Source organism: Trichosurus vulpecula, chromosome 8 (assembly GCF_011100635.1).
Source record: "Trichosurus vulpecula isolate mTriVul1 chromosome 8, mTriVul1.pri, whole genome shotgun sequence".
In the NCBI taxonomy this organism is placed as follows: Eukaryota; Metazoa; Chordata; class Mammalia; order Diprotodontia; family Phalangeridae; genus Trichosurus; species Trichosurus vulpecula.
The window spans coordinates 109,301,026-109,323,720 of record NC_050580.1 but is presented as its reverse complement, the minus strand read 5'-3'; the positions used below and the strand labels follow the sequence as shown (position 1 = coordinate 109,323,720).

Here is a 22,695-nt window from a genome sequence, read left to right as displayed (position 1 = left end):
TGGGACTTGGCTAGTTATAAAAGGCTGAGACATATTTGAAGTACTCACCCTCTAATGCGTAGGTCTGGTCCCAAAGCTGACTGCAATGCTGGATAAATTGTCTCCTCCAAGGGTGTGTATGAGAGGTTTTTTTTTTTTTTTTAAGCATTGCTAGAACACTTTAATGTTTGCAAAGTTCTTTATAAATATTACCCCATTTTAACCTGAAAATGATCCTGCAAGGCACGTGCTATTATTATTATTTCCGTTTTACAGACAAGTCAAGCGAGCAGGCAGTTTTTATGTGACTTGCCCAGGGTCACACAGCTAGTAAGTGAGGTTTTAACTGAGGTCTTTCTGATGTCCAGGTCCACGGCTCTGTGCTCTATGGCGCCATCTAGCCATACCTAGTTTTGGGTACTGTTTTTGAAGAGGGCCAATGACGTGAGAGGGTGATAACTTGACTGCGTGCGAATTCAGTTTCAGGGAGGCACAGTTGCACAAGTCATCAGCCTCACTTTTTCTTCCAGAGTCATCAAAGTCCAGTGACAAGAGAAAAAGTCAGGAGGACTGACATCTTTGATGTCTGACCAAGCTCTAAGGGCTCCACAGTGCCAGCTCCAGCTGCCTTCATGGCCGTGGAACAGATTGTTCTCGTTCACACATTCCGAGGGGGAGGGAGGAAGTCTTTGCGTGCTTGGGGTAGACACCTCCGCTTGTCTCACTGATGGATTTGAGGCCTGTCAGTTCCCCTCAACCTGGTTTAGCCCATTTGCCAAGATAGTTTACTGGGATGTGGCTGCTGCACATGCTACACCTTCTTAGAGCCACAGGTGAGAGTTGAGTGCCAGGTGGACCCCAAAGGTGGATGAGCAGCCCTGAAAAGGGCTCGGCAAGCCCTCCTGCCGGAAGTGCTGGTCCTCCTTGAACACTGCATACACCCCTTTTGGGACTGTATTAGTAGTGGAAAGGAAGAGATGGCAAGGCAGACAATGAACCCTTGGTCTTCAATGGGCAAGGCAGGGCTCAGAGAGTGCTGGAGGCTTGCCAGTTCCGGATGGGTGTCCTTGGGTGAATTGTTTCACTTGTCTGTGCTGCTTTCAGTTTCCTTATCTGTAAAACAAGAGCTTGGACTAAGTTTGGACCCACCTTTGAGACCCCTTCCAGCTCCAGGTCTGTGATGTGTGACTTCCTGGCAAAGTTGCTGCCAAAAGAATTCTTGCAGGATTACAGTAGATGGCTTCTCAGGAATTTAACTCCTTGTGGACAGGGATCATTTTCATTTTTGTCTTGTTATTCCCTACCATAGTTCCTTGCGCATAATTTGTACTTAATACATTGAAATGAACCACATTCCTTCAATCTGAACCTGTTTCCTCATCTGTGAAACAAGGAGTTTTGGACCATGATTCAGTAGAAATCACTGTGTGAAGTACTATGTGGAATACAAATATAATAAAACCTAAGAAGAAGGGTTCCTAGTTGGGGCCTCCACTGTGCCTAGAACTGAAAAGGACAAAAAAACCTCCAAAATTTCAAGTCTGATTCTTGGGGCTACGGGGACTAAAAGGGGGAAGGAGGTAGACTTTCCTCCTATGTAGCTCAGTTCCATGGTTCTCATGTGACACCTAGAAGGATGGGGTGATAGTCTTAAAGATGTAGTCTGTTCTGACTGCATAACCAATGGGTGGGAAAACTGTTCCCATCATGTGAAAGGAAAATGCAGAATGGTCTCTCCCAGAAGCAGGTTTCCAGTATCTCTCCCATCAGCCCCTACATCTTAGATATGTGTGTGTCAAATTCCCATTACATAAGAATAAAAAGATATGGTTGAACTTAAAATCTATTTGAGGAGGCAACTTAGATGAAAAGATAAAGGAAAGTACATGAAAGGTATTTGATTTTGCCAGTGAAGAATTGTCATATGGGAGTTTCTTCTCTCCCCCCAGTCCCCATTTTAACCTGGCTAGCACTTGTTCTGTAAGTTCCAGGGAGTTGCTGGAGACAGGCAACTATGTGCCCACAATCACACACTTAGCATCAGAGGCTGTGTTTGAACTCAAGTCTTTCTGACTCTGAGCCTAGCCCTCTTTCCACTGTATCTTGTGGTGCCACAAGTACCAAGTGCTACATGTTAAGTGCCAAATGAATGGCACTTAAGTATTCTGGGAATTGAGAAGAGGGAGAGGTGAGTCAAGGTTGGGAGGTGGTTAGGAAGGGTCCTGGAGTGAGTGGGACTTGAGCTGGGCCTTGAAAAATGAGTAGAACTCAGATGGGCAGAGAAGAGGCTAGAAGCCTAGGGCTTCCACAGTAAGATGAAGGTCACCCAGTATTTCAGAGAAATTGTTGCTAGACTCTTATGGAGTGCCAAATCTAGTCTATGGCTGAAGTAGAAATCAGTTATTTCCTGGATATAGCAGGTTTCCATTTTATAAAATGGACTCATCATGACCAACTCTGCCCCTGAGGACCTTGGCTAACCCTAGAGCTATAATCCCTTTTGCTGAAAGAGAAAATGGTACCTCTTTGTCTGGAGGCCAGGATGGCAGGGGCAGGGCATTACTCATTTTGACATGACACATTGGGAAGCAAATTTGATCACCTCTCCTCTCATATGGCATGGCTTTGAGAACCCAGTATTTCTCTTTGGTTCTGGTACTCGATTTCTCTCAGCTGGGGAGAGATCACAGGTTGTCTCAAATGTATTTTGCCTTGCAGTATGGTCTTCTCTGCTCGTCTCTTCCATTCCAGGGCAGCCACTCAATACCTGCTCCCTCCTGTGGCTCCTGTCAGGACCACTTTATTTCCGCTGTTTAGGCCTTCAGTAGCTCAGCCAATGGATTAATTTCTCTGGCTGCCAACCTAGACCTTGAAGTATAAATTACACGTAGAGCACCAGAGCTAGAAGGAAGCTTAGATGTTATCTAGTCCTCTCATTTTACAGGTGAAGACACCGAGGCTTTGTTCAATGTCATACAACAATAGTCAAGATTCATCTTTCTACCGTGCTTCCTTCTTTCCTCCCAACCGATATAGTCTATCTCTTCCTCCCTTTCCCTTCTTGTCCCTCACTCGTCAGCCTTTCTTTCCTCAGAAATCTCTTAAAACCTGAGAGTCTCAAGATTGTCACACAATAAGAGCTAGCATTTGTGTAGTGCTTTAAGGTTTGCACAGAACTTGACACTGATGTTATTTTATCCTCATAACAACCCTGGAAGATCGAGGATACTATTGTCCCTACTTTAGAGAGGAGGAAAATGAGTCAGAAGTAAAATATCTTGTTTTGGTGTCATATGGCTAGTAAGTGCCTGAGACTGGGTTTGAACTCATGTCTTCCTGACTTCAGGCTCAGTGCTGCCTAGAGAGATTTGGTGGGGACCTCAGAGGCCATCCAATCTAACCCTACTTGAAATAGGAATTCTATCTAGAAACATCCCAGACAAGCAGTCTTCTAATTTACAGACATCCGGTGCCAGACAACTCACTCAGGGAACACAGGTACAAGGCACCTCTGTTCTATGTCAGGACACCTCCAATTACCATGATTTTTGTCTCATTGATAAACCTCTCTGTAACTTTGCCTCTTTGGTCCCAGTTCTTCCCTTTGAGGTAAAGCAGGATATCTGGCTTGAAGACAATGATCATATCCCCAGCCCCTAGGTCTTCTATCATTTTTGCTAAGCATCCCTTGTTGCTTTGGTTGATCCTACCATGGAATGCCTTCAAGTCTTAGCACCATCTTGGTATCTCTCCCTTGGCTTTTGGATGTAGTTGTGGTTGTTAAGTCATTTCAGTTGTGTCAACTCTTTGTGACCCCTTTTCCAGCTGAGGAAGCTGAGGCAAATTGGGTTAATCAACTTGCCCAGGTTCGCATAGCTATTAAATGTCTGAGGCCAGATTTGAACTCATGTCTCCCTGACTCCAAGGCCAGTTCTCTCAGCTTGACAATGTCCATCCTAAAATGTACCATTCTTTGATCTTACTTATGAGGCCAAGATACCTTTAAAAATCCTTTTTGCCATCATTGGCATTTATCACAGGCCCCAGTTCACACTGGGCTTTAGACTTCTTGATGTATAAGATCATAGATTCAGAGTTAGAAGGGATCCAACCCTTTAAGTTTATGAAAGAGGAAGCTGAGGCCCAGAGGTGAAGCAACTTGCCCGGGGTCAAAAAGTGAGTAATTGCCTGAGGAAGGATTTGAAGCCAAGTCTTCCTGGTCCCAAGTCCAGTACTTCATCCACTCATCCTACCATACTGCCTCTCACTTTTTTTTTTACGGGGTCATGCCACTTTACTTATCCTCAGTTACTTGTACTGGTAGTCAGCCTTAGTTATCTGTCCGCATTTCCACCTCTTCTGTGTGTCCATTTTAAATCTCTGCTCATTGATGAGCTCCCTGTGCAGCCACAACAATCTCTTTACATCCTTCCTCTTTCTTTTTTCTGCATTGGAATCATCTGGGCTTGTGTCGTTGGAACGTCAATCTCGATACTCCCCAGCCCTCATGAGTTGACTTCCCTTTGAGGGTGTCAGTTCATGGTATCCTCCCTGTGCTTTCTGTTCTTATTCCAGGAATCTGAAAATAAATACTACTGACTGCGTGTGCATGTGTGGGGAGTTGGCAGGGTGCGGAGATGGTTGCTTGGGTAAAAGGGAAATCTGCCATTTTAAAACCTTAAATATATTCAGGCAAATTTAATGAACTAAAGTAATTTTCCTTCATAGTAAAATTTTATGGGTACAAAAGGTCATGCTGCTGCTAATGTGCTTGAAGGCTCCTGTGTCCTCCTGCAATTGACAAGTTTGCAGACTTTGTCCTCTTCTCATAGGACAATGGTTCCCTTAGGCTTCCATGTCTTCTTCCTGGAGATAAGCAAAGGAGACAGTTTTATACACTGGGATTGGTATATCACTTGTCTTAATGGATATTATTATTTTGGAAGGATCCCTAGTAGCTCAGGTATCAGAGGCTTCCTTTTTAAAGGGGGAGGGGCCAGGTATTAGGAATCTTTTGGGGGAAGATGATCCTACAGGGAAATCAAACCTTTTGCATTTGGTTGAATGATTTCTATTAAAGTGAGAGGCAGGGATTGCTCAGCCTACATATCTGTTTGCAGGGATTGCTTTAGACATGGACAAAGGAGACAGAAGCCTTACTCATATGCTTTAATCTAGGGATTTCTAACTTTTTTTTTAAATCCCTGTACACTTTGGGTTTCAGTAAACTTTTTCTATAGGTTGATCTGGGCCTTGAAGGATTGATAAAATTCCAAAAGGCAGAGATGGAAGGAGGGAGGGCAATAGAGAGAAGATAGAGAGGGCATTCTAGGAATAAGGAGGAGGTGAGCAAAGGGAGAGGGAGGGTTAGGGATGGGTAGTTAGGGCTTCTCATATGACTGACCTCCTCTGATGGAGATGAGAGGTTGCTTGAGGGAGAACATGAGTGGGAGGGCTTTGGGGTGTTGTGTTTAGACTCGGAGCAATATATCCCACAGAGATAAAATTTTAAACAAACAATCCTTTTGCTAAGAACTGGTGTTGCCAGGAGGGGAAAGACAGCAGGGGGTGGTGGGAATCAAAGACAGACTTGCATGACTTCCCAATTCTGGGGGGCAGAGGTTGGTCCTGCCTAGTCATTTCTGCCATCTTCACCACCCCGTCCTAGTTCTCCTTTCTCTCATAGCTCCCTTCCTTCTTTCTGTCTCTGCAATCACCATCCTTGGAGGGTGGGACAGTAGTGTAGGCGTGAAATCAGAGAAGAAAGGGTAGTTTTGCTGTATTCCTAGAGTCACACTAAGCCCAGGATTCCTGGGCATCTGTCAGGTGCATCCGTGGGAGTTTTCTACGAGAGGTGCACACTGATTCTAGATCCCTAATACATTGTCAATAAGAGCCTTACAGTCAGGGGACTGGTTGGGCTGGTTTGCTAATCTCAGGCTGGGCTGGCTTTCCTTCCTCCCTCCTTCTGTCAGAAATCCCCTGCTCCCAGGTGGCCTTTGACAGGCTCAACCTGTCTGCTCAATAAGTGAAGGCCTCACTGGCAAGGTCTGCCCCTCCTCTGCCTCTGTTTTGTTTGCCACACACAACATGTCTTATGCCTAAAGGTTACATTATCATCTCTTCACAGCTATATTAATTTCCTTGTTCTCTTAGACTTCTGGGGAAGAGAAGCTGCAAGATGAATGCTAAGCCCCTTGAGCTTGCTTGCCTGGGCCTTTTCTCTTGGGAACAGATGGATTTTTTTCTCCCACATTTGTTCTTCCCCTTTCCTCTCTTTCTGTACTCAAATCCTGTTTCTAAAGGTGAGGGCACTTGAAAGTATGGCCCACCTTTGAAGAATCAAAATTACATGTAGATGGAAAGATTTGGTGTTGACATCGGGACAGAGAAGCAGTTTTTAGCATCGAAGCAGCCTGAGGAATGGAAAGGAGCATCGAATTGGGTATCAGGAGACCCCTCTCCTTGCCTCAGCTTTGCTTATTTGCAATGTGACCCGGACTAAGCCACTCTTCTTCTCTGGACCTCAGTTTCACCATCAGAAAAAAAACGAGATGATTCAATTAGATAATGTGCAAGATAAATTTTTCAGCAGATGTTCTGTGAGTCTATAGTCTATCTTCCTCTGTCTGCAGATGGCAGTAGCTCTGGAAAATGATAGCTGGTGTTTATCGACAAATATTATTTGATTCTCACAACAATTTTCTTGATTCTCTGGCAGTACCCCCTGCCTGGAATGTTCTCTCTCCTCCCCTCTGACTACTAAGCTCCTGGGCTTCCTTTAAGTCCTATCTAAAACCCCACCTTTTATAGCAAGCCTTCCCTAACCCCTCCGAAGTCCAGTGCTTTCCCTCTTAATTATTTCCTATTTATCCCATGTGTAGTTTGCTTTGTATAAATTTGTTTGTATGTAGTGTCCCCCATTAGATTGTAAGCTCCTTTAGGGCAGGCACTATCTTTTGTCTTTTTTTTTGGATCCCCAGCTCTTAGAGCAATGCCTGGGATGTAGTAGGTGCTTAATAAATGTTTATTGAATTGAAGCAGGGACTTGAGGTTTTATTACCACCCCCATTTTGTTGATGAAGAGAGCTCATGTGACTTGGAGGTGGTCACCTAGTACATGTCGGAGAAAGGATTAGGAAGCCAGATCTCCCAACAACAACATGTTTCATTACACCACAACACCTCTTTCACTTCAGGGGATGGGGCTTGGTCTCACTAGGGTATGGGGGGAAGATGTCCATGTATGTCAGCCTTAGCTTCCATGTCATTGAAAGCGAGACTGGATCTTTCTGTCCTGGCATGGGACCTAGGACATAGCTCTCATTTGCAGTGCCCAACTCAGTACTGTACACTCAGGAGACACATGGTAATTCCATGGACCAAGTCCCATGTGGTAGACAAGAATGGTCTAATGGAAAGAGGATTGGGATCTCAGAGGCTGATTGCATCATGCAGTACTTCTATTGTGTTCATTGTCTTTCTGGCCCATTATCCCTGGTTGCTTGTTGAAGACAGAGTGGGAGGAGTGTGATAAGCTGTTCTTGGGTGACCATGCAGACACTTGGCACATCATGCCAGCCTTTTTTTGACCTCAGACAACTCAGGACAACTTCCTGTAGCTTTTAATTCATCTATGTAAAGGGAACAATGCTGATGCAAACTGACCCCCTGGGGTACTGGACAGGGAAAGTGGGGAATAAATCTCCTTGTGGAGTGTTTTGTTGTCATTTAACTGCCATAAAAATGTTCAATAGAGTGTCTGATTATCTTTCTTTAATCTTAAATGGGTACCTAGAATGGAATGTCCCATATCCAGAGCTGAAAATTCATTATCTCAAAAAGAGTTTAATGGGTGAGGTTTAAATGAACTGGAGGAAGTTAAATTGTGGCAAGGGAAGGAGCAGAGAAAAGTGCAATGAGTTGTGCATTAAATTTAGATAAACACAATTATGTGTAACTGGATTATCACGCGTGCAGACGGGCGAAGTATATTAGGCACCTGCGTTTTGATTAAAATCGATTCAGGTGCATGCGCTTGGAGGCTGCTGCGTTCAGATGCACCCAGACTGCTGCCTAGACACTTAGATAGTGAGGACTGCCTCCCAGCAGTCCCATGAGAACTTCCATGGGAACCCATGAGGGTAAGACAGAGAACTTCCCATGGAGCTATTGTGACAAATCTCTCCACCATATTATTTAAGATGGTTGACATCTATTCCTCATAGGTACATCTTGAGACAGGAATATGATGCTGAGTGGTGGTAAACATGTAATCAGTCAACCTCTATTAAGCACCTACTATGTGTTAGGCACTGTACTAAGTTCTGGGGTTGTAAAAAGAGACAAAAGACAGTGCCTCAAGGAGCCTGACAATCTCATGGGGGAAATAATACTCAAACAAATAAACACATGTATACACATACGTACACACAAACAAGCTATATGCAGGATAAATAGGAAATAATGAACATTATGTAGGAAGGGTTGGGAATGGCTTCCTGTAGAAAATGAGATTTTAGTTGGGACTCATGGGAAGCCAGGGAAAGCCAATAGGCACAGCTGAAGAGTAAGAACATTCCAGGCATGGGGTACAGCCAGAGAAAATGTCTAGAGCTGAGAGATGGAGTGTCTTGTTTGTGGAGTAGCCAGGAGTCAGTGTCACTATATCAAAGGGGATGTGGTGGGCAGTTAAGTGTAAGAAACCTGGAAAGGTAAGAGGGGTCTAGGTTATGCAGGGCTTTGAATACCAAACGGAAGATTTTGCATTTGATCCTGAAGGCCTTAGGAAGCCACTAGTTTATTGAATAGGGAAGTGACATAGTCAGACTTGTGTTTTAGGAAAATCACTTAATTGGCTGAATGGAGGATGGATTGGAATGGGAAGAGACTTGAGGCAAGCAGACCTACCAGCAGGCTATTGCCAAAGCCCAGGTGTAAGGTGATGAGGTCCTGCACCAGGGTGGAGGCGGTGTCAGAGAAGGGGGTGTATATGAGAGATGTTGAAAAGGTGAAATCAACAGGCCTTGGTAACAGCTTGGATATTGAGGGAGGGGTGGAGAGGAAGGGTGAGAGATAGTAAGGAGTTGAGGATGATTTCTAGATTGCAGACCTGAAGGACTGGGGGGATAGTGTTACCCTCCACAGTAATAGGGAAGGTAGGGGCAGGGGAGGTTTTAAGGAGAAAGATAATGAGTTCTGTTTCACATGTTTAGTTTAAGTTTCTACAGAAAATCCGAAAGGTAGTTGGAAATGTGATATTGGAAGTCAGCAGACGGTTTGGGACAGAATAGATAGATTTGAAAATTATTAGCAAAGATATTAACGAACATAAATCTGTGGGAGCTGATGAGATCAACAAGTGAAGTAATATTTAGAGAGAAGATAAGAGGGTCTAGGACAGGACCTTATGGTGGAATGATATGGTTGGAAATCTGATTGTAAAGGTGTTAAGAGAGTGAGAGGAGAGAAAATGGAGGTACCTATTGTAGTCAGAATTTTCAAGGAGTTTAGCTACAAAGAGCAGACTAAATACAGGATGATGGTGGGAATGGAAGGATCAAGGATTCTAGAGTGGGGAGTCATGGGCATGTTTGTAGGCAGCAGGGAATGAGCCAGCAGACGAGGAAAGAGTGAAAATAAGTGATAGAATGGGGATGATGGGGAAACCTGTTGGAGGAGATGGGATGGAATTGGATTGCTTGAGCTGATACAGGAATGAAGAGGAGTTAGTGGTAGAAGGCATATGAATGATATGGTATTTTCTTCAGTATTTTTTTGGGTTTCCTTTAGCCAGTCATTGACTTGTTTGTAATGGTTTTCTCGCATCACTCTCATTTCTCTTCCCAATTTTTCCTCTACTTCTCTAACTTGCTTTTCTAAATCCTTTTTGAGCTCTTCCATGGCCTGAGACCAGTTCCTGTTTTTCTTGGAGGCTTTTGATGTAGGTTCTTTGACTTTGTTGACTTCTTCTGGCTGTATGTTTTGGTCTTCTTTGTCACCAAAGGAAGATTTCAAAGTATGAGTCTGAATCTGAGACGGTTTTCGCTGCCTGGCCATGTTCCCAGACAACTTACTTGACCCTTGAGTTTTTCGTTGGGGTATGACTGCTTGTAGAGTAGAGAGTACTTTGTCCCAAGCTTGAGGGGCTGCTCTGTTGTTTTCAGAGCTACACAGCAAGCTCTGCCACAGCAGTGCTCCTCCTCCCCCAAGAACTGCCAACCCGGATTGTACTCAGATCTAAACTGGCTCTGCACTCTTGCTCTTATCTGCCACTTAATTCCTCCCACCAGGTGGGTCTGGGACCGGAAGCAACTGCAGCTGTAGTTCTGTAGCTGCACCACCTCTGCTTCCCCCCGGGGCAGTGGCCGAACTGTGAACTCCTTTCACTCTGTCTCCTGAGCCATTTTTTATAGGTGTTTGGAGGGACCTGGGTGGGAGCTCACACAAGTCCCTGCTTCCCAGCTACCATCTTGGCTCCACCCCCTGAATGATATGGTATAAGGAAGAGGGGAGAAGAGGGAGCTTGAAGCAAATGGCCCCATTTTTTTCTGTAAAATATGAGGCAGGGTTCTCAGCTGAGAGAGCAGGAAGAGGGGAAGCTATGGGAAATTTGAGGAAGGATGAAAAGATTTGGAAAAGTCACTGTGGACAGTGAGATAGTAAGTTAATAGGGCAGACATAGAAGGATTGCCTAGCAGCTGTGAGGGCCCAACTGAAGTTGTATAATATAAATTTGTAGTGGATCCAGTCAGAATAGTTGTGTGATTTTTCCCCCCACATTTGTTCAGCAGCATATATGTAGAAGCAAAGAAGACATGGTGGGAGTGATCCAAGGCTGAGGCTTGGCAGGGCACACTGGATGAAATGATAAAGAGGCTAGGGATTCAAGAGAGGTGAAGAGCCAATAGGGTATGGTTGGGTAAGGGGATTCTGGAAATTTCTGATATGAAAGTGTTATATTTGTGGGTGATGGGTGTGTGACCACCTTTGTATGTAACTGAAGTGTAGTGGAGGAGTAGCTCATGGGAAATGACTAAGTTGAGGAACAGAGTGGTTAGCATGTTTGAGGGACAGTTGATATATGTTATTGAATACATATAATATGTATATAATGACAACAACCTGATTAACCTGGGGATAAGAGTGAACTTCTACACCAATGGAATTAGGGAATGCTGAATTAGTGTTTTACTAGTCATTCTGCCACCTGATTAAGGTTGAGAAGGAATTACAGACCTTTGATACACTGAACTCATCATTACCAACATCAAAACCTGTTTGATGGGTCAATGGGGGATTAGGGATGGGTACCCACACACCTTTTTTAGGTAGTCAGAGGTACCTAGACTAGAAAGAAAACTTTGTCTCCAGGTGTCCAGCTTGGAGAAGGAAGCTAACCTAGCTTTGTCCCTGACCTTGAAAAAGTACAGATGTGGAGAAACAGGCTGACAATACCCATTTAATTCCTGTAGGCATGTTTGATTTCAGATGCAAAGCATCACTGGGATTAAAATAAATGCAAGTAGTTACAGGGATGCATTAAATTAATGATTTCTTTTTTTCCTGCTTGATCCTCTAATACCCTCAACTTTAATGGATAAATGCTAAACCCTCCTCTGGGGGGATCAGAGATGCATTATATATTGTTACACAACCTAAAAGAAGGCTTTCTCTTCTCCTGTATCTTTCCCCTTCCCGAACCCCTCCCCCTGCAGGTGATACTGATTCTGACCAAGCTGTATGACTTCAACCTGGGCAGTGTGACGGAGAGCTCACTTTGGAGGTAAGCCCTTAATGGTTATGAACTTCTCTGACTTAGCTCTTGTAAATCCCCCTGCTTACCACTTGGGCAGTGATGCAGAGAGCCCTGAACTGGGGGTATAATTGGGGGGGTGAGGGGAATGGTAGGACCTGCAGATCCAGCAACTAGCAGAATATCAATCAATAGAATCTGTTAATCATATGGTTTTTCCAGGCCTTCCATCTTGAGATGAGAGCTGATGGAACTAGGCCTTTCATTTTTTAAAATATTATTTATTTAATATTTTTAGTTTTCAGCATTGATTTCCACAAGATTTTGAATTGCAAATTTTCTCCCCATTTCTATCTTCCCCCCACTCCAAGATGGCATATATTCTGATTGCTCCATTCCCCAGTCAGGCCTCCCTTCTGTCACCCCACTCCCCCCCATCCCCTTTTTCCTTACTTTCTTGTAGGGCAAGATAGATTGCTATGCCCCATTGACTATATATCTTACTTCCCAGTTGCATGTGAAAACAATTATTTTTGAACATCTGCTTTTAAAACTTTGAGTTCCAAATTCTCTCCCTTCTTCTCTCCCCACCCACCCTCCCTAAGGAGGCAAGCAATTCAACATAGGCCACATGTGTATCATTATGCAGAACCCTTCCACAATGCTCATGTTGTGAAAGACTAACTATATTTTGCTCCCTCCTATCCTGTCCCCCTTTATTCAATTTTCTCCCTTGACCCTGTCCCTTTTTGAAAGTGTTTGCTTTTGATTGCCTCCTCCCCCTATCTGCCCTCCCTTCTATTTTCCCCCCTTTTTTATCCCCTTCCCCCTTCTTTCCTGTGGGGTAAGATACCCAGTTGAGTGTGTATGTTATTCCCACTTCAAGTCAAATCTGATGAGAGCAAGATTCACTCATTGCCCCTCACCTGCCCCCTCTTCCCTTCCAACAGAACTGCTTTTTCTTGCCACTTTTATGTGAGATAATTTACCCCATTCTAATACTCCCTTTCTCCCTCTCTCAATATATTGCTCTCTCATCCCTTAATTTGATTTTATTTTTTTAGATATCATCCCTTCCTGTTCAACTCATCCTGTGCCCTCTCTTTATATATATATGTGTGTATATTCCCTTCAGCTACCCTAATACTGAGATCTCATGAATTATACACATCATCTTTCCACATAGGAAAGCGAGAGTGCCCTCTGTCTATACATATACATATATGTGTGTATATACACACATATGTATATTCCCTTCAGCTACCCTAATACTGAGGTCTCATGAATTATATATATCATCTTTCCATGTAGGAATGTAAACAAAACAGTTCAACTTTAGTAAGTCCCTTATGAATTCTCTTTTTTTTTTTACCTTTTCATGCTTCTCTTGATTCTTGTGTCTGAAAGTCAAATTTTCTATTCAGCTCTTGTCTTTTCACTGAGAAACCTTGAAAGTCCTCTATTTTATTGAAAATCCATATTTTGCCTTGGAGCATTATACTCAGTTTTGCTGGGTGGGTGATTCTTGGTTTTAACCCTAGCTCCATTGACCTCTGGAATATCGTATTCCAAGCCCTACGATCCCTTAATGTAGAAGCTGCTAGATCTTGTGTTATTCTGATTGTGTTTCCACAATACTCAATTTGTTTCTTTCTGGCTGCCTGCAGTATTTTCTCCCTTGATCTGGGAGCTCTGGAATTTGGCACCAATATTCCTAGGAGTTTCCTTTTTGGGATCTTTTTCAGGAGGTGATGGGTGGATTCCTTTAATTTCTATTTTACCCTCTGGTTCTACAATATCAGGGCAGTTTTCCTTGATAGTTTCTTGAAAGATGATGTCTAGGCTCTTTTTTTGATCATGGCTTTCAGGTAGTCCAATAATTTTTAAATTATCTCTCCTGGATCTGTTTTCCAGGTCAGTGGTTTTTCAAATGAGATATTTTACATTGTCTTCCATTTTTTTTATTCCTTTGGTTCTGTTTTTATAATACCTTGATTTCTCATAAAGTCACTAGCTTCTACTTGCTCCAATCTAATTTTTAAGGTAGTATTTTTTTCAGTGGTCTTTTGGACCTCCTTTTCCATTTGGGTAATTCTGCCTTTCAAGGAATTCTTCTCCTCATTGGCTTTTTGGAGCTCTTTTGCCACTTGAGTTAGTCTATTTTTTAAGGCGTTATTTTCTTCAGTATTTTTGGGTCTCCTTTAGCAAGTCATTGACTTATTTTTCATGGTTTTCTTGCATCTCTCTCATTTCTCTTCCCAATTTTTCTTCTACTTCTCTTACTTGCTTTTCCAAATCCTTTTTGAGCTCTTCCATGGCCTGAGACCAGTTCATATTTTTCTTGGAGGCTTTTGATGTAGGCTCTTTGACTTTGTTGACTTCTTCTGGATGCATGCTTTGGTCTTCTTTGTCACCAACAAAAGATTCCAAAGTCTGAGTCTGAATCTGAGTCCATTTTCGCTGCCTGTTCATGCTCCTAGCCAACTACTTGACCTTCGAGCTTTTTGTCAGTGTATGACTGCTTGTAGAGTAGAGAGTACTTTGTCCCAAGCTTGAGGGGCTGCACTGCTGTTTTCAGAGCTACTTCTACACAGCAGTCTCTGCCACACCAGTGCTCCTTCTCCACCAAGAACCATCAACCAGGATTGTGACCCAGATCCAAGCAGGGCAAAGCTGCCTCTGTGCCAGCAAATGCTCCTTCTCAAAGGCTTTTTGGCTTTGTTGACTTCTTCTGGCTGTATACTTTGATCTTCTTTGTCACCAAAAAAGATTCTAGAATATGAGTCTGCCTCCTTTTTTGCTGACTGGCCATGTTCCCAGCCAACTACTTGACCTTTGAACTTTTTGTCAGGGTATGACTGCTTGTAGAATATAGATTAGTTTTTCCCAAGCTTGAGGGGCTGCCCTGCTGTTTTCAGAGCTACTTCTACACAGCAAGCTGCCACAACAGCACTCCTCCTCCCCCAAGAACCTCCAACCAGGATTGCGACCCGGATCCAAGCAGGGCAAAACTGCCTTTGTGCCAGCAAATGCTCCTTGCACTCCCGCCCAGATCCACTGCTTGATTCCTCCCACTGTGTGAGCCAGGTACTTGGGAAGAAGATGACTCTGGAGCTCTAGAAATGGCTGCAGGAGCTTCCTGCTGCTGCCACTACCACCACCACACCACCTGTGCCACCCCCAGGGCTGGGGCCAGATTGCTCTCACCCCTATATAGCAGTTTTCCCACTAACCTGCTCCATTGTCTTTGGCGTTTGTGGGTTGAGAAGTTTAGTGACTGCCACAGCTCAATGATTTATGGCCTTCAGGCCTGTGCCGGCCTACTCCTGGTCTGGTCTGTCCTAGCATGGCCCACGCTGGGCTCTGCTCAGAGCACAGCTCTGCTCCCAGCACCATGTGATCGACCCTTCCCAGTGACCATTCGGGCTCTCCTGGGCTGGAGACCTGCTTCCCTCTGCTATTTCATGGGTTCTGCAGTTCCAGAATTTGTTCAGAGCCATTTTTTACAGGAGTTTGGAGGGATTTGGGGGAGAGCTTAAGTAAGTCCCTGTTTTCCAGCCACCATCTTGGCTCCACCCCCAGCGTTCACATTCTAATAAGGGAGACAACACAGATGGAAGAATTTTGTTGGCAAATTGGATGGTTTTGCATGGCCCTGAGAGTTCAGTGGCAAAGCAGATTTTAATGCCTCTTCTTCAATGTCACTTCCACTGATAAAATCTTACAAGTTTCTAATTCATTTGACAGTGCCAAGGATTCTGGTGGCAAGAACTTTCCTTTCTGAGTCTCTCTGGTAGCTATGGCTATAGCACTCACAGGAGCAATTATCAGGTTACATCTTCACAGCCTCCCTTCCCAAGAGGATGACTGAGGGCCCTGGGCCAAAAGCATTGTTATTCCCAACAATCCTGGGTCTAAGGTCTTGGGCTGTCTCCATCAGGGTCTGAGGGGAGATGGTGGTCAAAGTTTCAATGATGACATAAGTTGCATATTTATGAAGTTATCATAGAATAGTTTCATCAAACTAGATTGTAGAGGGGTTTCTTATACTGATTGGGAAATTGGACTAAATATTCTTTTTTAAGGTACTTTCCAACTTCTAAATTCTTTGGTTTTACAGAGACAATTATCTGTTGGTGCGGTGCAGCCTATAGGCATAAGGTGTTAGAGAGATAAATTAAAGGGCATGTCTGTGAAGGGGAACTTTGGAAGGCTTCGGAGAAGAGTCATGACATTCATTCATTCGTTTTTCGTTCATTTAACAAAAAGCTGCAAATGTTCAATAATAGACAATGCTATTGACACCTTACCCTTCCTGTATATTCTCCTCTTGGTTTCTGAGATACCGTATTTTCCTGGCACTTATCCTACCTATATAATTGCTTCTTTTATGTTGTTCACTGACTTCTTGTCTTCTTTCCAAACACTGGAGGTAGATATAACTAAAATTTTGTTCTTAGCTCATTTCTCTTCTTTTTCTATCACCTTTCCCTAGACATTCTCATTCACTCCCATAGGCTCAATTGTCAACTCTAGACAAATGACTCCAACATGTATATCTCTAGACCTGACCTCTCCCAGGCTCCACAATCATATCTCCAACTGCCTGCTGGGCATCTCTACCTAAGTGTCCTATTACAACTCTGAACTCAATAAATCTAAACTGGAGCTTATGTTTTCCCCAACTTAGCCTGTTTCTGCTTTCACTGTTTCTGTTAGTGTCTGTAACTTTCAGTTAGTCTCCCACATTTGAAGCCTTGGTGCTATATTTGATTTTTCTTTCTCCTTCACTTCTCATATCCAATCAGTTTCCTAATCTTATAGATTTTAACTCCATCTAATTTACAGATTCTAAATTTAACGTCCAGATTCTATCTAACATAGGGATGGGCAGGTGGGTGGTGCAGTAGATAGAGTGCCAGGCCTGGAAGTCTGGAGGGTCTGAGTTCAAATCCAACTTCAGATACTTACTAGCTGTGGCAATCACTTATCCTCATTTGCCTCAGTTTCCTCATCTATAAAATGAGCTGGAGAACAACATGGAAAACTACCCAAGTATCTTGGCCAGGAAGACCCCAATTAGGTCACAAAGAGTAAGGCACAACTGAAATGACCAAGCAATAACAAAAAACTTACAGATTCAAAACTTACAGATTTTAACTTGCATCCTTTTCTTTTTACTATTCCTTTATAAAGGCATTCCCTTTGACTTGCATGGATAATTATAATAGCTTCTAGTAGACCTTCCCAAATTCATTTTTCTTGATTGACTATAGATAGAATCTTCACATTTCTATCAGACTAACCTTTTTCTTGCAGAGATTTGGCCCCGTCACTCCTCTGCTTAATACCTTCATTGAAAGGTGCCCTACCAAATACTGAATAAACTTCAAACTTGGCATCCAGATTTCTTTACAGTCTTATACCACTCTATCTTTCCAACCATTTCTCATATTACTCATTTCATTGCACTCTGATTTAGTCAGGCTAGACTATTCCCATGTACATCTATGGACATGCTTTATTCCTTTGCTTTGGGGTTTTCCTTTACTTGTGATACTCTCCCTCTCCTCCCATCTTGCTGTATTCTTACCTAGGTTTTTTTAAACTGTCTATCTATCTGTCTGTCTGTCTGACTATTTATTTTGCCAGGTTTTAAAACCCAAATTCAATGCCACTTCCTTTAAGATGCCATCCTTGCTTTCCCTCAGTCATCAGTGACCTTTTATACCTGTGATCACATAACATTTTGTGCTTCTTTTATGCACTGGATGGTGGATAATGGATTACTTTATTTTATTGTTACTCATGCATTATAGTATTTCTCCCTTAACCGTAAGATCCATGATGGCAGTGACTGTCTTATCTAAAGTTTATCTTCCCTAGAGTTAAGATACTGCTTGAAGTTGGTGTTAACACATAGACATTGAATTGAAATGAGGAAGTTGGATTAGATGATCTCTAAGGTTTTTTTTTTCCAGGTTCCAAATCATTCCATTTTACAATAAATATTTATTGAATACTTCGTCCATGTTTTCTGTTAGATGCTCTGGGAAATGAAAAGATAAAGACATAATCTATGCCCTCTAGGCACTTACAATTTAGTTCAATTCAGCTTGGCCTAATCACATGGAAACCTCTGATTCATGGGTCATAGGGAGTACTGCCCCATCTTATAAAAGTAACACTAATAATTTTGTCATGTTTACAATATGGCATATTGCATAGAGAATAGCCTTGGAGCCAGGAAGACTTGGGTTCAAGTCCTCTCTCTAATATATATCAGTTGTGTGGCCTTGGACAAGTCTTAACTTTTCTAGGTCTAGGCACTCACTAAGACTGGGTTGTGGATAAGATACTGACTTACATTGGTATAAAGAGTTTTCTTATCTGGGAGTTCCTTAGATTTTAAAAATAATGGGTCCAGTCCCATACTTTTATTCCTTGCAGTTTCAAAGTATTTTGTACCCATTAACTAAGTGAGATGTAGTAAAAAGAGCATTAGTCTTAGATTTTGAACACCTGGGTTAAAGTCCTGGCTCATCCTAGCTATATGACCTTGAGGATGCTACTCCTCTAGGGCTCAGATTCCTTATGTGTAACATAGAGAGTTGGACAAAATGATCTTTTAGGGTCCATTTTACCTCTAAATCCATGATCTCATTTAATCCTTAAAACAATGCTATGGGAGTAGATAAGGCAGATGTTCTTCTGCCTATTTTATACATGAAGAAACTAAGTTCCTAGATAGTGAAGTGACTTACTATCCCTGTCTGCAATTGTTTAGGGACTCAAAAATTCTTATAAAAGAATTAGACTTACAAAACAGAATGGAGAAGGGGAGGGATGCATCCAAGGATGATACTAAGTTTGATGATCTTTAGACCATGGCAGGAAGAGGGAGTGTTTGATGGTCCTGCAACAGACTGCCCTGTCCTGGTCTCAACATATCATTATGCCAAGTTCTGGCTAATCCACCCAGGATTAATGAATGGGACCCCTCATTCCATTGTCACTAGGAATGTGTCTAAAACAGAAACAGTATGTTACAAGAATCATTAGACCCTCCGCCTTCCAAACTTCTCACCATCACAATGGTCTGAGATTGCAAGAGGAGTTAATGGCAAAGCTGGGACCCAAGCCAAGTCTAGCATTCTTTCCATTATATTGCATTGGCTTTTAATAGTATTTCATACAGTGCATCTAGTGGTGTGCTGGAAATGTTTTAACAACTGACTGTCTGAAAAAAAATGCATGAATGACATACTTATAAGTTTAATCTCCGTTATTAACATTTCTTCCGTCATTATCTTATGTCTGGGCAGTGAACAAAATAATAAATGGAGCCCTGATTTGTTATATGCCAATTTCTGAGGTATAAATGCTCACACTGTAAATTTAACAATCATGTCTCTAGAGCCCCTAAATTTTTGTCACATGGATATGGAGTGTGTGCATATATGTAACCTTTTTATTATTTAACAGAAAGAAGTATTTAGTTATCTCCTAAGAAATCTCCTTGTAACCATAGAACTGTGGTTATCCAAGATTTCTGCATTGTGTCTAGTTACTCTATTTCTTGCCAGTTTGGGCGCAGAATAGTGGGTGACCAGGATTTCCTTTCCTGGGTAGAAACAAGCACAAAATTCTATCCATTGCCTATGGGTTAATTGTTCAGAACCACACTGATGTTCTTCTGCTTCTTTGGTATATCCCAAATCCCACTGGGCTGTACCATGACAGTGTGCGAAGGCATCAATAGCCTCATTGCTGGTTAACAGGTGAGAACTTGTTTCTTGCTTGCTGTTCATTTCCCAGGATATTTAAGTTTCTAAAAATTTTCACATTGGACCTAACAGTTATAAATGGTGCCAGGATAATAAGACTGTACAGTCTTTTCTGCATAAATAAAATAATGAAAAAACCCAGTGATCCCAAAATTGCAGCAACCCCTGGGACCCTAGGAAAAGCTCTCCATGGTTCTCAGAGGAATGTGCCAGGCAATCATAGAAACATGGGAAAACGGTTCACAGGTTACATGACATAGGACCAGGGATTACTTAGAGGAGACAACTTCATCATTAGAGAGGAGTCTTTATGAGCCACTTGGAAACCTGGAGCTTACTAGGTCCTTCCAAAGATACAAAGGTGATATTGGTCATTAGCCTAGGAAATGATAGTGATGTAAATAATGATTGAGTTTCTGAAGTGAAGGAGGATTAGTGGTCAAGAGTAGTACGAAGTGTGTTCATTTTGTTGGGGAAAATGTGAGTCCACATCCCAGTCCACCTAATCAAAGATGACTTCTCAGAGGAAGCAGAGCTTCAAAATGATGTGAAGGTCATAATAATGAAGAGGCATAGAAAATGGAGAGTAGGAACTTGTTCTAAGTATGTGAAAGTTTCAGGACCAAGGTTTGGAAATAGGGCAGGCCAGGGACTCATATGACACCTGAGAGGATATAAATTATAGCAAATAGTATGGGCACAGGACTTGGAGGACATGCCAAGGAAAAGAGACTACACACACATATACACACATGTGTATATATGCATGTGTATACACATGAACATATATACATATACATCAACATATATACATATACACACATATATGTATATGTGGAGAGAGTCGGGGGGGGGAGAGATTGAGAGAGGGGCAGTTCTTCTGCAGAAAGATCTTGGAGGTATTTGTGAATTGTAAACTCAATGTGAGTCAACAATACAATCCGGAAGCCAGAAAAACCTTATTTAATCTTAGCCTGCAGTAAGAGAGATAGTGTCTAGGACTAGAGATGTAAAAGTACTATGGTATTTGGCTCTAGCCAGATAATATCCAGACCTCTATATTCAGTTCTGGGTGTGACATTTTAGGAAGGACATTTTTAAAAAATGAAAACATTGAGAGGAGGGAAATCAGGATGATGAATAGCCTTGAGAATATACCATAAGAGAATCACTTGAAGGGATTTCAGGATATTTTTCCTGAAAAGAGACTTCAGAGAATACAGTAGCTGTCATCAAATATTTGAAAGTCTAAGATGTGGGAGAAAGAGTTGACTTGTTCCTAGCCCCAGAAGACAGAACCATGAAAGTAGGTAGCAGTTGCAGAGGAAGAGATTTAGGCTGACAGTAAGGAAAAGCTTTCTAGTGATGGGCACTGTTCTGAAGTGGAATGTGTTGTCTTGGCAGTGAGTGGGTTCCTCTCCTCTTTAGAAGACTTTTAACTGAAAGATGATTGGCCCCTTGTTGGGCAACTTTTTAGGTTGATAAAAGGATTCTGGTTCAGGTACAGGTGGGATTAACTGGCCTCCTTTCTAAGTCCTAGGGTCCTGGGAGTTCAGTGAGGGCTAGAGTAGTCAGAAAGGCTTGGTGGGGGTGGGGTCTCAGCTAATTGGTTGTGGTTGCCTGCTGAGTGCTATGTAGACTTTTGCAGACCTAGGGACTTAACAATATAAGACAGAAATGTTATATATGTATAGGGCAAATAGACCACAAAATAGAAGGGTGAAACCAAGATGCAAATACTTGGCAATCTCACCCTTTCAACAAGCATTTATTATATGCAGTGAACTGTGCCAGGCACAAGGGTAAGTTAATTGTATGGGAAAAAGGCAAGTTTAAAGACAAGATTGTGGAATCATTTAGGGGAAAAATAGGATTCTATGTCCAAATTGGGAAGGAATAATTCTGAGGGAGAGTTAGTTTTGGTGGCCATAGTTTGATCTCGCAGAATAAATGAGGTTAGAGCAGGTCTGAAGGATTGGTGCTTTTGAAATTGTCCCTTTGATTAACTGGGAGTCTATTAATTAACAGGAATTTTTTGGCTGCCTTTGGTGTGTGAGGAACTGTGCTAGTCCCTATGGAGAACACAGAGGTGAAAAAGTGACCTGGTCCCTTCCCCTAAGGAGCTTATAGTCTAATTAGGGAGAGGGAACATACACATACCCGCCCACCACAGACAGATAGACCCCCACACACATTCACCATGATAACCAATAGTGTGACGTTCTATGTATTTGCTGCAGAGAGAGTGACATCGTGCATAAACAAGCTCAGAGATTGAAGAGATCCCTCTGGGCTGGGATGGTTAGGGTGAGCTATTGCTTATTCTTATTAGATAGAATTAGGTCTGGGCCTTGATCTTGGTGTACTTTCTTCCTCTGTTGGATTCATGCCCCCTTCACCATATAAGACTGGTATTTTTGTTCGTCTCTTGAAGCAAGGGGATATGTTGCAGTCTTTAGACCATAATTGGATTCTCCCTAGAAGTTTCTTAAGTTCTCATCATCTCTCCCAAAAGATCTAGGCTCCCATTGTGATCTTATCTCTTCCCTGGGCCTCTTGAAGCACAGAGACATGTTATGGTCTTCATGCTTGGTTTCCTAAGTTCCCATCATCTTCTCCAACTGACTGCATGTTTCCAGATACCCCTGCTTCACACACCTCTTACCCCAACTTTCCTGAAATAATTCTCTTGTCTTTTCTAAGCCAGCATATGGAGAAGAGTAGGCAAAATTATACTCTCACCTTTCAGGGCCCACGATTTAGTAGATTATGCTTAACCAAGGGGAAATTGAGCTTGGTGATTTTTCTTCAATTTATAATATTACAGGAATGCCTGAGGCAGCAGCTGCCAAGACCAGGTGACATTCTCTAGCCCAGTCAGAATATGATATAATTATTTTCCTCACAGGATTAATAATTCAGAGTACTGTCACTTCCAAATAGACATTCTTCTCTAAAGACTGTTTTAGGGCATAAAATAACACAGGGATGTCCACATTGCTAATATTGTTCTTCCTGACACCTCACAAAGTAACTCTCATAGTAATGGGACATGGAGATTTTTCTCTCCCTGTACAGGAAGAGGGCTGACTCATTTATTTATTCATTTATTCATCCTAATCCCAAGTCAAGATGAAGTTTAAGGTCACTCTGCCACAGAAGAATCGGTGCACC

At 42.4% G+C, this 22,695-nt stretch overlaps 1 protein-coding gene across 1 annotated transcript in view; it reads left to right on the top strand.

The window, feature by feature from the left end:
• Positions 1–22,695, top strand: part of SORCS3 (sortilin related VPS10 domain containing receptor 3) — a 677,345-nt gene that overhangs the window by 183,933 nt on the left and 470,717 nt on the right. Inside the window, exon 2 of the mRNA XM_036737057.1 lies at positions 11,697–11,764. Within this exon, the coding sequence (XP_036592952.1) occupies positions 11,697–11,764 (68 nt within the window). The remainder of the gene's footprint in view (positions 1–11,696; positions 11,765–22,695) is intronic.